Source organism: Delphinus delphis, chromosome 9 (genome assembly GCF_949987515.2).
Source record: "Delphinus delphis chromosome 9, mDelDel1.2, whole genome shotgun sequence".
NCBI classification, from domain to species: domain Eukaryota; kingdom Metazoa; phylum Chordata; class Mammalia; order Artiodactyla; family Delphinidae; genus Delphinus; species Delphinus delphis.
In genome coordinates, this window is record NC_082691.1 from 104091040 (window position 1) to 104104357 (window position 13318).

General features: G+C 45.9%; 1 protein-coding gene and 1 long non-coding RNA gene across 4 annotated transcripts in view; one reads left to right on the plus strand and one right to left on the minus strand.

Moving 5' to 3' along the window:
• The window catches only part of LOC132431325 (uncharacterized), a 43260-nt gene extending 38324 nt beyond the window's left edge, over positions 1–4936 (plus strand). For both annotated transcript variants that reach the window (XR_011246628.1, XR_009520705.1), the window contains one exon: positions 4088–4936. This is a non-coding gene — a long non-coding RNA (uncharacterized lncRNA). The remainder of the gene's footprint in view (positions 1–4087) is intronic.
• PAXIP1 (PAX interacting protein 1) overlaps positions 1–13318 on the minus strand; it is a 47445-nt gene that overhangs the window by 4676 nt on the left and 29451 nt on the right. For both annotated transcript variants that reach the window (XM_060021183.1, XM_060021184.1), the window contains 8 exons: positions 9782–9877; positions 8723–8860; positions 7984–8105; positions 7389–7573; positions 6225–6268; positions 4984–5054; positions 3814–3916; positions 2619–2787 (listed from right to left, as the gene is read on the minus strand). In XM_060021183.1, the coding sequence (XP_059877166.1) occupies positions 2619–2787; positions 3814–3916; positions 4984–5054; positions 6225–6268; positions 7389–7573; positions 7984–8105; positions 8723–8860; positions 9782–9877 (928 nt within the window). The remainder of the gene's footprint in view (positions 1–2618; positions 2788–3813; positions 3917–4983; positions 5055–6224; positions 6269–7388; positions 7574–7983; positions 8106–8722; positions 8861–9781; positions 9878–13318) is intronic.

The window sequence follows — 13318 nt, forward strand, 5'->3', positions numbered from 1 at the left end:
AAGTAAATGACTAGGGGCTTCCCTGGTGGCGCAGTGGTTGAGAGTCTGCCTGCCGATGCAGGGGACACAGGTTCGTGCCCTGGTCGGGGAAGATCCCACGTGCCCCGGAGCCTGTGCTCCGCGACGGGAGAGGCCCGCGTACCACAAAAAAAAAAAAAACAACAAAAAAGAAGTAAATGACTAGTGGATATCATGCGACAACACAAAGGACACAGCACAGCCAACTCAAGAAGAGCAAAGCTGGAAGACTGAGGACCAGACTTCCAGATGCACTGTAAAGCTCTGGGTGAAAGGGCAGATGGTTGGACACAACAAGAGCTCAGTGCAGACCCCCACTCTGCCTACGAGCACAGGCAGCGGGCGCAAGGGGACAAGTGGACGTCCACACACACACACACTGAATCTAGACACAGACCTTACACCTTCACAAAAAGTAACTGAAAACAAATCACAGCTCTAAATGTGCAACACAAAAGTAAAACTCCTAGAAAGGTAACGAGAAAACCAAGATGGCTTTGGGCACAGCAATGACTAGACACAAAACCAAAGGCGTGATCCACGGAAGACATAACTGACGACCTGAACTTCATTAACGTCGACCACTTCCACTCTGTCAAAGACAATGAGAAGACAGGCCACAGACTGGGAGAAAATATTCGCAAAAGATGCATCTGATAATGACTGTTCGTTACCCAAAATATACAAAGAACTCTCAAAACTCAACAATAAGAGAACCCAGTTAGAAAATGGACAAAAGATCTGAACAGGTGCATGACCACAGAAGATATACAGATAGCAAATAAACACATGAGAAGACGCTTAACATGGTATGTCATCAGGGAAATGCAAATTAAAACAAAAATGAGGTACCACCACACAACTCTTAAAACGGTCAGAAAAACTGACAACACCGAATGCTGGCGAGGATGTGGGGCAACAGGAAGTCGCTGATGGAACGCAAACTGGTACCAGCGCTTTGGGAGACGGTTTGATGGTTTCTTACAAAACTAAACCTACTCTCATATGATTCAGCAATCGCATTGCTTGGTATTTAGCCAAACGAGTTGAAAACTTACATCCACACAAAAGCTGCACACAGAACACAGCTTTACTTGTAATTGCCAAAACCTGGAAGCGACCAAGATGCCCTTCAGTAGGTGAGAGGATAAATAAACAGGTCCGTCCAGACGGTGGGATAGTCTTGGTGCTAAAAAGAAATGAGCTAAGAAGACACAGAGGAAACATAAATGCATGTGACTAAGAAGCCAACATGAAAAGGCTGCATCCTGTGCAATTCCAACTATATGACAATCTGGAAAAGTTAAGAAATCCTGAAATATGAGGGATCAAATATGAAGTGTGTTTGACTATTCAATATTGAATATTAAATGTTTATAATAAACCCTCAGAAGTCAACACAGCAAAGAAATGAAAGCTAAAACTGCCCATCAAATATGAACTGTTATAACTTTCATAAACAGATAAAAAATGTTTGTTTTCGCAGACTGGTAAGCCTGATAAATTAAGCAGCTCAAATTTCAGTTAAAGAACAGACTCCCTCATTCTGAACTTTATAGCTCATACAATTGAGAGCTTATCTACGTTTATGGTATTGTTTCTACGTTTTTCTTCTTCTGCCTGCATTGTTATTTATATTTCACTAGTATCTTTTAAGAAAAAAATTTCTAAAATCTCAACTGAAAATTTCTAAACATTACATAATATAGTTGAACCTAGTTATTTGTGGATTTCGTATTTGTGGATATGCCCACTCGGCACAATTTATTTGTAACCTCAAAACCAGCTTCCGTGGTGCTTTGCAGTTCTCTGTGGACGTGGCAGAGCTGCCCACGCAGCGCTTCCCGCTGGGGCCGACACGGTGGCGCTCGCCCTGGCTCAGCTCGTTCTGAGAACAAGGGTCCTTCCGTGGTTCACTTACTGCTACTTTCTTCACATTTCTGTGCTTCTGTCAGTGATTTTTGCTGTTTGATCGGCCTCTAAGCACAGTGCTGTCCCGTGCCCTGAGGGCAACGGGCTGTGATGTGCCCTCACAGAGGAAAACACACGTGAGACGAAGCTGCAAATCTATTCCGCAGAGAAAAGTCACTTGGAATCATATTCGCTCTGCGCTCATTAGCAAGGCTCTAAAAACACTTGGGTGTACTGACTCATCTAAGAAAAAACCTATCTCTAAGTGTCACTGCCAGTAACAGGATTTCACTTTCAGTGCCCTGGACAGTGGGAGACGGGCAAGGGAGGGACACGCTGACCCTCCCACCTGCCCGGACGTTGCTGGGCTCCCCACCGGGCGCTGTACTGCATGTGGAATCTCATCCGACAGCCAGCGTTCCAAACAAAATACACTCACATCAGGAAACAACATGGCAGGGATGCAGAGCTGCTTCTTCCCCCAATACCTTCCAAATTTCATGGTAAAATGCAAAGATATCAATCAAATGACTGGAACATGGAATAAGTTTATGAATTTACATGGATAAATAACAAAGAGTTAACAAATGAACTAGATGTTTGCTGGGATGAAAATGGAGATAATGCCAAATTAAAAGGGTTTTTTCTTGAAGTAATAAGTTCACTGAGGTACAGATGCTGCTACTCACCAATGAACTTCTGACACTTGAAACACTCCTCCAGCCACTCGGGAGTCACGATGTGCTTCACCACGGAGATGGCCGTCAGGAACTTCACGGTGCGCGTCACCTTGCTGGAGATGAGGTGGGTGCACTTCTGTGCAGACTCGGCGACCTCCCCACCAAGAATGTAGAGCTTCTGGGGGTCACGAACACAGACCAGAGGTGAGAGCTAGGCCTACAGAGCCGCACACGGCCTGGGACGCGTCTAAGACTACGAACAGAGTCCTCGGCCACGGAAAACAGTGCAACTGGTAAAACCAAACCCACGCCATTGTAGGAGGAAAGTGAAAACTAGGACTGACAATGTACGTTTCCCTAATCAGTGCTGTGCAGACCAGGATTAAGTAAGACATCCCTATAAATAAGTAAAATTCTGAAAACAACGCAGCCGCCCAGGCTGTCTAAGCTGCAGTGAGTGTTACTGAGGCACGTTAAAATACTGTCTCTAGTTTAAGAAATGATGACCTAAGAATTGACTGAGAAGACATAAACATATAAAAGATGATCTCTTTAACTATACTCAATTTGAAAAGTAAAGAAAATAAATTATACTAAACGTATAGTAGCATTTATAATTGTTTCTTTTCCTTTTCCTTAAAAAAAAAAAAAGTAAAACGTATGAATCCATGTAACACAGGTCAACTCCTACTCTTAGCCATCGCCCTCCCCGTCCCTAAAATAACAAAACAAAATCCCATAATCCCTCCTGGTGTTATTTCCAAGAAGCTTATTTATCTAAATACACAAATACACCACCACCCCTTGGGCCTACCCTCCTACCCAAGGAAACAAGCCTTGAAAGACTGGATTCAATCAGAAAACCTGAAGAGGCACAGCTACTCTTTTAAGCTAACGTCTTTATGAAAATGATGTCCGAGTGGGCTTGCTAATCATGTTCACATGATCATAGAAATGGTTCTCGGTCTACTCACCTAAATCGTTTTTCTCCTAATGAGAAAGCGAGTATCTAAGTGTGAAGCAGTAGCAGGAATGAGGCGGGAAGTCAGTGATGACGTAATGACGACACACAGTTTATAGATACACACTGTAAACACTTATAATACGATATTCCTGATTAAATGTTAGCTTCATTAGACTGCTGGCCTCAAGCAAACATAAACAGAAAGGAACATTCCTAGAAATCCTCATGCAGAAGTTTCACCTTAATATACTGCTGAACTTGAACAGGCTCAAATCCAGTGAAGAGCACAAAAGGGGTCAGTTCTGGCGTTAGCTTCTTAGTGGGAGGTGGTATATCTTCAATTCTATAAAATATACATAGAAAAGACCGCCTGTTATTTACTTAAAAATGTTCTTTAGCAAACAAGGGATTTTGATAGCTTTAACAAGCTTTAAGTGTGTGTGGTGGTCTTTCCTTAAAGGGAAAATACAATGACTTACCTGCTCTTTTTTTCTGTCCCACCTTTCACACACAGGCACCCCCAAAAGGCCTCCGTGTGGCACCTCCCAGGGAAGCAGCCAATCAGCACCCCACTTCACCAGCAGCCCCGCCCCCGCCCTCACTGGCCTTGCTGGTCCTGAAGAGCGGAAGGCCCCCCACCCCAGGCTCTAGTCCCGTGTCTTCCACCTGCCCCGTCTCAACCCAGAAGGCACAGAACAAAGCTGTTTGACTCAAGCACACATTTTAAATTAAACCTCAGTCTTTTTCATTTCCTTAAATTTTCTCAAATCCTATTTTTAGCTTATATTTGAGACAGTCTATTCAATTAAGAAAAACTTATTTGCGGCATTTTAATGACATCTATAATCACATAATTAGGCTTTCACTAAAAAATCCAATCATTCCCAGACTGTATGGATGTGGGGAATGGCAGGAGGGAGCGCTGAGGGGCAGGGAAGAGAGGGAGCCCCTCGCTGAGCACGGCCTGGAGGCCCTCTGGGTCCTAACGGAGCCGCCGGCTTCTCTCTACCAGGTGAGACCAGCGCAGGTCTGCACACAGCCACCCCCCGCCGACCCGCCGGGTCAGGGGTCGGGACGCAGGCTCCCGGGCCCACACCGAGGACGCCTGGAGCGGGTTCCAGTCCCCCACCCCCGTTCCACCACAGCAGCTCACCGGGGGTTCTGGCGCGGTTCTGGTTAAAGGAGAAGATTCAACTGTTTTTTTAATGAGAGAGGAAAAAACACTGGCTATTCCCTGTTTATCTCCAGCAATGAAATGAGACGCGCCGCGATAAAGCTGTGACACAGTCAGCAAATCCTTCCAAATCCTGTTCACTGTGAACACTTCAGGGAACTTTCCCAACTGCCACCATTTTCTAAAACAAACCTGTAAAAGCTCATCAACCATTAAAAAAAGGCGCTTCTTCATACCTGGCTCTTTTGGAAGAGGGCTGGACAGCAGGGGCTTCATTCTGCTTCAGTTTGGGAGGCAGTCGTACACCCTGTGATTAAAATATGATTCACTTTAATCAGTCTCCCCAGTAATACAGTAGCTTCTGAGAGCTTTCCACCCACCCCACTGCGTACGAGACACACGCACCCACCACCACGCCTCACCAGCCGAGAGACAGACACGCGAGCCTTCCAGGGAAGCCCTGGGCTGGTGGCCTCATTATTCACCAGACCCAGCAGTTCTTTAAAACGTCTTCACCCCTCTCTCTGTTCACGTTACGGATTTAATCCTCAACCTTGAACTTTTCAGAACACTTTTCACTTCAAATATTTTTTCTTGTGTCCCAGTTTGGAATTTGGAAAACATACTCATTGCAACTACATGCCCAAAAAGAGACTCTTCCTGAACTGAGATGTCACCCACGAGGGTTCAGGACGATCAGGTCACAGCGCTCTGGAGGGCGGGGCAAGGTGCTGAAGGCCGCTCTGGTCCCCAGGCGCGGGGCGCCCATGTTCCTGGAACCAGCTGGAGCCCCTGACCTGCGGACACGCTGGGTCAAAGGGCAGGGTGAGGCCGGTGCCCCTGGAGGAACCCCCGAGTCAGCCTTCACCCTTGCCTCACCTCTATGCAGACCTTCGTCCACAAATACACTTTCTCTGTTTTACTACTTGAAGCAATGACCTCTCAATCTGAGATGAGAGTGCAGATGCCCCCCCCCCCCAACTGTTTCGTAACAACCAACTGCTGGCCTTCAGGTCCAGAACGGTCCCTCCTGAAGGTACCCTATCAGAGCTCAGCCAGCGGGCTGGAACCCCACCTGGGACATGCGGGAACAGTCCCATCACGGTGAGGTCCGGGCTCCTGCAGTGAGCTGTGGGTCCAGGGCTACTGCACTAATGCCTCAGCTCTTGCCTCCCTGACCCTATGGAAACACGTCGTCTTACTCAGCTCTCCGATTCTTTAAGAAGCAATAATGTTCCTAACGTGTATAAATATGAATAACTGACAAATATGAATAACTGACAATATCACCAATTAAGAAAAAAAGATGCAGGGTATACTAAACAGCTACGACAGCTACGACAGGCGAGAAGATACAGCCCTCATTTGTTATGGTGACAAACTACTAAAAGAATTCTTAATTCACAAATACAAATGTATCCCTCCTGCATGTGTAATACACAGTAACAGCCAAAGTAAGGGTATTAGCTTGACATACCATCAGCAACTCTGCCGACACTTTCAATGGAACTCGCCAAGCATCTAAAGAGAGAAACGGGTTACTTTTCACATATACTGTGTAAACAGATAGGCCGTGTTACAAAGCCTTTTCATGACACATACACACACTACTATACGTGAAACAGATAACAAGGACCTACTGTAGAGCACAGGGAACTCTACTCAATACTCTGTAATGACCTACATGGGGAAAGAATCTTAAAAAAAAAAAAAAAGAATAGATACACATGTATGTAAAACTGATTCACTTTGCTGTACACCTGAAACTTACACAACACTGTAAATCAACTAACCTCCAATTAAAAAAAAAAAAAAGGAAGTGTATCATCAACAACAAAAACAAAAAGCCCTTTCAGGAGCGGGTAATCCTGGACACACGGTGGCTTGGCGGACAACCTTTAATAAGGGGAAAATGTGAGGACTGTTACTAAGCGGCTGCAGTGATGGGCAGAGGCTGCCCGCCCCGCGTGTGCTGTTCCCCCTGGCCGGACTGGGAGCCACACAGTCCGGCTTCTAAGAAACCGACTGCGACAAGGGGGCTGACACCAAGGACCACAGCGCGCCGGGCGGCGACCGTGCAGAGCACCGAGGGTGCGTGTCCACTGAGGACGAGGTGACGTCACACCAGCAGGTGCGTCACAGGGGAGCAAGCAGACCACAGCTCAAAATGAAGACGAGCTTTCTCGTGACTGAAGCCATTCAAACTGGAACTTAACAGGCTCCTTTGAGAGACAGCACGTTAAAGCAGTGTTCGAACTGAACGCCCGTTTTCTGGAGTAACGTTCAGTTCAGTAAATGCGGTAACGTTAAGTGCTGTAGCGTGTACAGTCGGGGTAGTGATCCTTCCACCAGTTTTGCGCAGCTGAAGGGGAGGTGGGCTACGGCTCACGGGGAGCCTTGGACAGACCAGAGCCGGCTTGAGACAAGATCAGCAGGCTTCTGCACGTTCCTGCTACCTCTGAGAGTCCATTTAGAAAACGCAAATCAAAACACACAGCAACAAAAACTCCTGGGCAGAGTGCAGAGGAAGACAGTGTGGCGAGGAAACGGGAAATGAAATCAGAGCGATGAGAGGGCCGAAGCCGAGACAGGTGGTGCTTAGAACGCAAGCTGGCGGCAACGTGGAACCGGCCCCGCTTACCCAGAAGGTTTGAGACCAAGTGCGGAGCCGGGGCGAAGGGGTCCTGCAGGCTGAAGGTGGTGTAGCGGCCGTACTGAATCTGCCGCAGGGCCTCCAAGTTCCCCAGGAGGATGTCTCCCAGCCACTGGGCGTTCACGCACGGGATCCTCCACTCCTTGGCTTTCTCGTACTTTAAACCAGTTGGTCTTTTTTTTGAAGAGAAAACACATTTATTAAATGTTAAGAGTTCTGTGTTCAAATTTATATTTATGTTCAACAAAGCCAGTCCACGTTTTCTCACACTAGAAATGGCAGGGATGTTTCTGTAGAGCCGACCCTGGCTGGTAAGGAAGCGCACACATGGGTCACGAGATCATCGCTAGACCTACCTTTACCTTACTGCTGTTACCTGGGCTAAAATGCATCTCGTTAATTCATCTAATTTAATTTTTCTGCTAACATTATCATAAATATCGTTGCTATCCTGTTAACAGACTTTGATTTTCACACCCTAATTTCCGTCACGAAACTATGACATATTAATACAGCAGTGCTGACACAACCACTACAGTGTGTGTAAACTGAAGATTAAGGATGGCTTCAGAACCGTGCTTACTCTTTACAGATGAGAACTGTGTTGCTGCGGCAGAGGTAGCCCGTGTACTTGGCACCTGCCAAGTAAGCCATTAACTTCAGGTCATCCCTGTCGCTGTCAACAAATCCAGTCACAGAAATAATCTACGGAAAAAGAGCAAGAAGGCCAAAATATAACGACAATTTAACCCAGTTAACAGAACTGTCTTCTACATTTTACTTGTTTTATAGACACGTGTGTTTCCGTTCCCTCTCTGGCATCACGAGAGGCATCTAGTGACATCATCTCTAAGAATGTCTAAACCAGAACTTTGTTAATGGTGAAAGTGTTACACACACAGCCAGCAAGGGGATGGAAAAGAAACCTACCAAGCATGGGAAAACCATTTTTGTGTTACTACGACACCGTTCAGATAATCTTAATGAAGCTATTGTATTAAGCATGTAAAGATTAGTCAGTTCTTCTTACTGATCCCAGTTTTGAGCTCAGCTGAGTGGGAGAACCCACAAGTGATAACGTCTGGCCAACAGCAGCCACTTCTGGTTTGAGTCGCTTGCTTTGTTTCAGGAATTTATGAAACGGTGTCAGAGACTTAGGAGAGTCAATGAAACAGTGACTCCGTGCAGAAGCCGCGACTGTTACAGAACAGAAGGACGTAAGATGCCTATCGCGCTCGGCACCGGCCAGCGGGCCGTTCGCAGCCCACGGAGGACACGGGAGCAGACGACCCCCCCAGCAGAGGAGGAGGGGTGAGCCTTACGTGCTGGGAGCACGGCCTCCCCCCGGGCGGGAAGGCCACGGGGAAGTGCAGGGCCCGATGGGGCGGCACGAGCCGCTTCTTCTTCAGCACCGCGTTCAGCCAGTGCGCCGTGACACACCTCTTCCTCTCCTTCACCGCCTGCAAAGGCAAGAGCACGGGCTGGTCTCGGGGGCTTTCACTGCAGGCTAAACACAGACTATAAGGCTGGACAGCTAACAAGGCCACCTTTAACGGGAGTCCTATAAATAAAGGAATCTCACGAGCTCAGCACTCAGTTTACTGAAGCCATGAACTGCAACGGTGCCGCAGGTTAACTTTAACACACCCCGAAAACACTACCGGCCACCCAAGAACAAGAGCCAACCGGGGGGGAAGAGCTACACGTCTGACAACCTGGAAATAACTTCAGTCACGGAAGGAGACGACATTTCTGATCATCAAAATTAAAACCGCCCCATGAGAACACAAAGGGCCCCGCACACAAGTCACGAAAGAACGCAACTGCTCACCTAAAAGTAAGCACCGAGCACCTCCCCACAAGTACCACTACCTACTCTAACAGGGGTTCCTTAGAGGCCGTGTGTCACACACACTGACACGCGTCTGTCTACAAATAACATTTTTAAGAAAAGAGAAGAAATGAACTTTCAGGGGAGAGCAGGTAATACTGAGGAGGAAGCGTCTGCTCTGCAGGACAGAAGCTTGGAGGACTGACCAGGTCAGGCCTGCATACGAATCCCCCAACAGTTAAGAAATCCTGCTTCCGGCCGCTCTTCATTCAGTGTGGCCCTGGACTGGAGCGGAAGGCCGTCTACCCTCCCCTAGCACCACCTGGGATGTCCCCTTCTCCATTCCTCACAGACAGAAAGGCCTGGTGGCCACAGAGGTATCTATCTAACCCACCAAAGATCGAGGAGAATTAGTAAGAAGCAATTTTCTATTTTTAGAGGTAGAAAAAAGTCCTTTCCAAACATGATCATCACTAGAGTCACTTAGAACGCTAACACTGTCCAGAGAAAGGGACAGACTCGGTTCCATCGCAGCTGAGCCCCCACTCACCTGTGCGAACAGCCCGCTCACTTGACTCTCACAGAGCAGGTGTGTGCAGCGGCTCGAGAACGTGGGGTCCACAGCACCTCCGTGCGCCTGGATTATCTAGACACGCACAAGACCCAGAGTCACAGTCAACCTCCAGCGCTCAGGGGAAGAGGGAATTGTAATTTCAAATAAGACGGCTACTAAAAGAATCCATTATACATTTTCATCGTCTAGTTCCCCAAAAGTAGAAAAGATGTTATCAGCTATATCTACGGACTTTTCCACCCTGCACTGTACAATAAAAATGAACGTTAACACCATTCCATCTGAACTTCCAAAGGAAAAGTGCAATGCTCTTTCTAAAACAGGGTTTCTCAACTGGGCACTACGGACGTTTTACACCAGCTGACTGAGCTGCGGGGGTGGATCCTGAGCATCTCAGGGGGCCGGCAGCACCCCTGGCCTCTCCCCCTGAGACGCCAATATCACTCCCCCAGCTGCGACAGTGAAAAATGTCTCAGACATTGCCAATCGTCCCCCGGGGCTAGAATCACTGCTTTTAAGAAACGTTATTCTAAAAGGGGGAAAAAAACAAAACCAAAAAAAGGTCAAAATGAAGTCTGTGAACACCAGAAAATTATTTTTAAAAACAGATTCAGTTTTTTGGGGTGAGGGGACTGTCCCGTACCTCGACGGCAGTGGTTACATAGTTGTGTGGCACTAAGGGGAACTGGTCAAAACTTAAAACGCTGTATACCGAAAGAGCGAGAACTTTATATGTTAAAAAGACCTGCCTCACGAAACAATTCCATTTCATTTACAACTTTTTAAAATTTTTTATTAAAAAAATGTTTTTTAAACTGGAGTCTAGTTGATTTACAATGTGGTGTTAGTTTCAGGTACACAGCACAGTGATTCAGTTACACGTACACATATACAAGTCCTTTTCTTAAAATATTCTTTTCCGTTACGGTTCATCACAGGATGTTGAACGCAGCTCCCTGTGCGCTACAGCAGGACCCTGCTGCCTGTCCATTCTCTGCGCTCTCGCTTACACCTGCTGACCTCACACTCCCTCCCACTCCATCCGCCCCACAACCCGCTGCTTCTGGGCGACCACAAGTCTGTTCTCCGTGTTCATGAGTCTGCTTCTGTTTTGTAGATAGATTCGTTTGTGTAGCATTTTAGATTCCACATCTAAGTGATATCATATGGTATCTGTCTTTCTCTGTCTGGCTTACTTCACTCGGTATGATCATCTCTAGGTCCATCCATGTTGCTGCAAATGGCATCATTTCATTCCTTCTTATGGATGAGTGATGTTCCGTTGCAGATGTGTGCCACGCCTTCCTTATCCATTCATCTGTCGACGGACATTTAGGTTGCTTCCACGTCTTGGCTATTGTGAATAGTGCTGCTATGAACACAGGGGTGTGTCTTTTTGAATTATAGCTTTGTCTAGGTTTATGCCCAGCAGTGGGACTGCTGGATCACACAGTAGTTCTAGTTTTAGCTTTTTGAGGAACCTCCATGCTGTTCTCCATAGCGGCTGCACCAACTTACATTCCCACCAGCAGTGTAGGAGGGTTCCCTTTACTCCACACCCTCTCCAGCATTTGTTATTTGTTATTTTTAATGATGGCCATTCTGACCTGTGTGAGGTGGTACCCCATGGTAGTTCTGATTTGCATTTCTCTAATAATTCGTGATACTGAGCATCCTTTCGTGGGCATATTGGCCATCTCTACGTCTACTTTAGAGAAATGTCTGTTTCGGGTCCTCTTCGATTGGGTTGTTTTTTTGTGGCTGAGTTGTGTGAGGCTGTTTGTGTATTTTGGAAATTAAGCCCTTGGCACTTGCATCATTTGCAAAGGTTTTCTCCCAGTCAGTAGGTTGCCTTTTCATTTTGTTTATGGTCTCCTTTGCTGTGCAAAAGCTTGTAAGTTTGATCAGGTCCCATTTGTTTGTTTTTGCTTTTATTTCTACGGCCTTGGGAGACCGACCTAAGAAAACATTGGTATAACTTAAGTCAGAGAATGCTTTCCCTGTGTTCTCTTCTAGGAGTTTTACGGTGTCATGTCTTACACGTTTAAGTCTTTAAGCCATTTTGAGTTTATTTTTGTGTAGGTGTGAGGGTGTGTTCTAACTTCACTGATTTACATGCAGCTGTCCAGCTTTCCCAACACCACTTGCTGAAGAGCCTGTCTCTTCTCCATTGTATATTCTTGCCTCCTTTGTTGAAGATTAACTGACTGTAGGTGTGTGGGTTTATTTCTGGGCACTCTATTGTGCCCATTGATCCACTGATCCATATGTCTGTTTTTGTGCCAGTACCACGCACTGTTTTGATTACTGTAGCTTTGTAGTATTGTCCGAAGTCTGGGAGGGTCATGGCTCCTGCTTTGTTCTTTTTCTTCAGGATTGCTTTGGCAATTCTGGGTCTTTTATGGTTCCATATAAATTTTAGGATTACTGGTTCTACTTGTGGAAAATGTCATGGGTAATTTGATAGGGGTGGCATTAAACCTGTAGATTGCTTTGGGTAGTATGGCCATTTTAACAATATTAGTTCTTCCCATCCAAGAGCATGGGCTAGCTTTCCATTTCTTTCAGTCATCTTCAGTTTCCTTTATTAATGTTTTATAGTTCTCAGCCTGGACGTCTTTCACCTCCTTGGCCAGCTTTATTCCTAAGTATTTTATTTTGGGGAGTATGATTTTAAAAGGAATTGTTTTTTTCACACTCCCATTTTGATACTTCATTATTAGTATAAAGAAATGCAACCGATTTCTGTATGTTGTATCCTCCTCCTACCTTGCTGAATTCATTTTTGTGTGTAGTCTTAAGGGTTTCCTGTATGTATCCATGTTATATGAATATAATGACAATTTTACCTCTTCCCGATCAATTCGGATACCTTTTTATTTCTTGTCTGATTGCTGTGGTTAGGACTTCCAAAACTATGTTGAATAGAAGAGGTGAAGTGGGCATCTTTGTCTTGTTCCAGATTTTAGCAGGAGGGCTTTCAGCTTTTCACTGTTCAGTATTGTATTGGCTGTGCGTTTGTCATAAATAGCTTTTATTATATTTTGGTTCCTCTATACCCACTTTGGTAAGAGTTATCATGAATGGGTGTTGAATTTCGTCAAATGCTTTTTCTGCATCTATTGAGATGATCATGTGGTTTTTGTCTTTTCTTTTGTTGATGTGCTGTATCACACTGATTGATCTGTGTCTGCTGAACCATCCTCATGAACGTGGGCTGATTCCCACTTGGTCGTGGTCTTATCATCTATGTTTTGTTGGATTAGGTTTGCTAATACTTTGTTGAGCATTCCTGCATCCATCTATGTTCATCAAAGATACTGGCCTGTAATTTTCTTTGTTGGTAGCGTCTTTGTCTGGCTTTGGTGTCAGGGTGATGGTGGCTTCACAGAAGGTCTTTGGGAGTGTTCCCTCCTCTTCAGTCTTTTGGAAGAGTCTGAGAAGGATTGGTGTTAAGTTCTTCTTTGTATGTTCGGAAGCTCCCTTTCTGTCCCCGCTGATCTCCCTGACAGG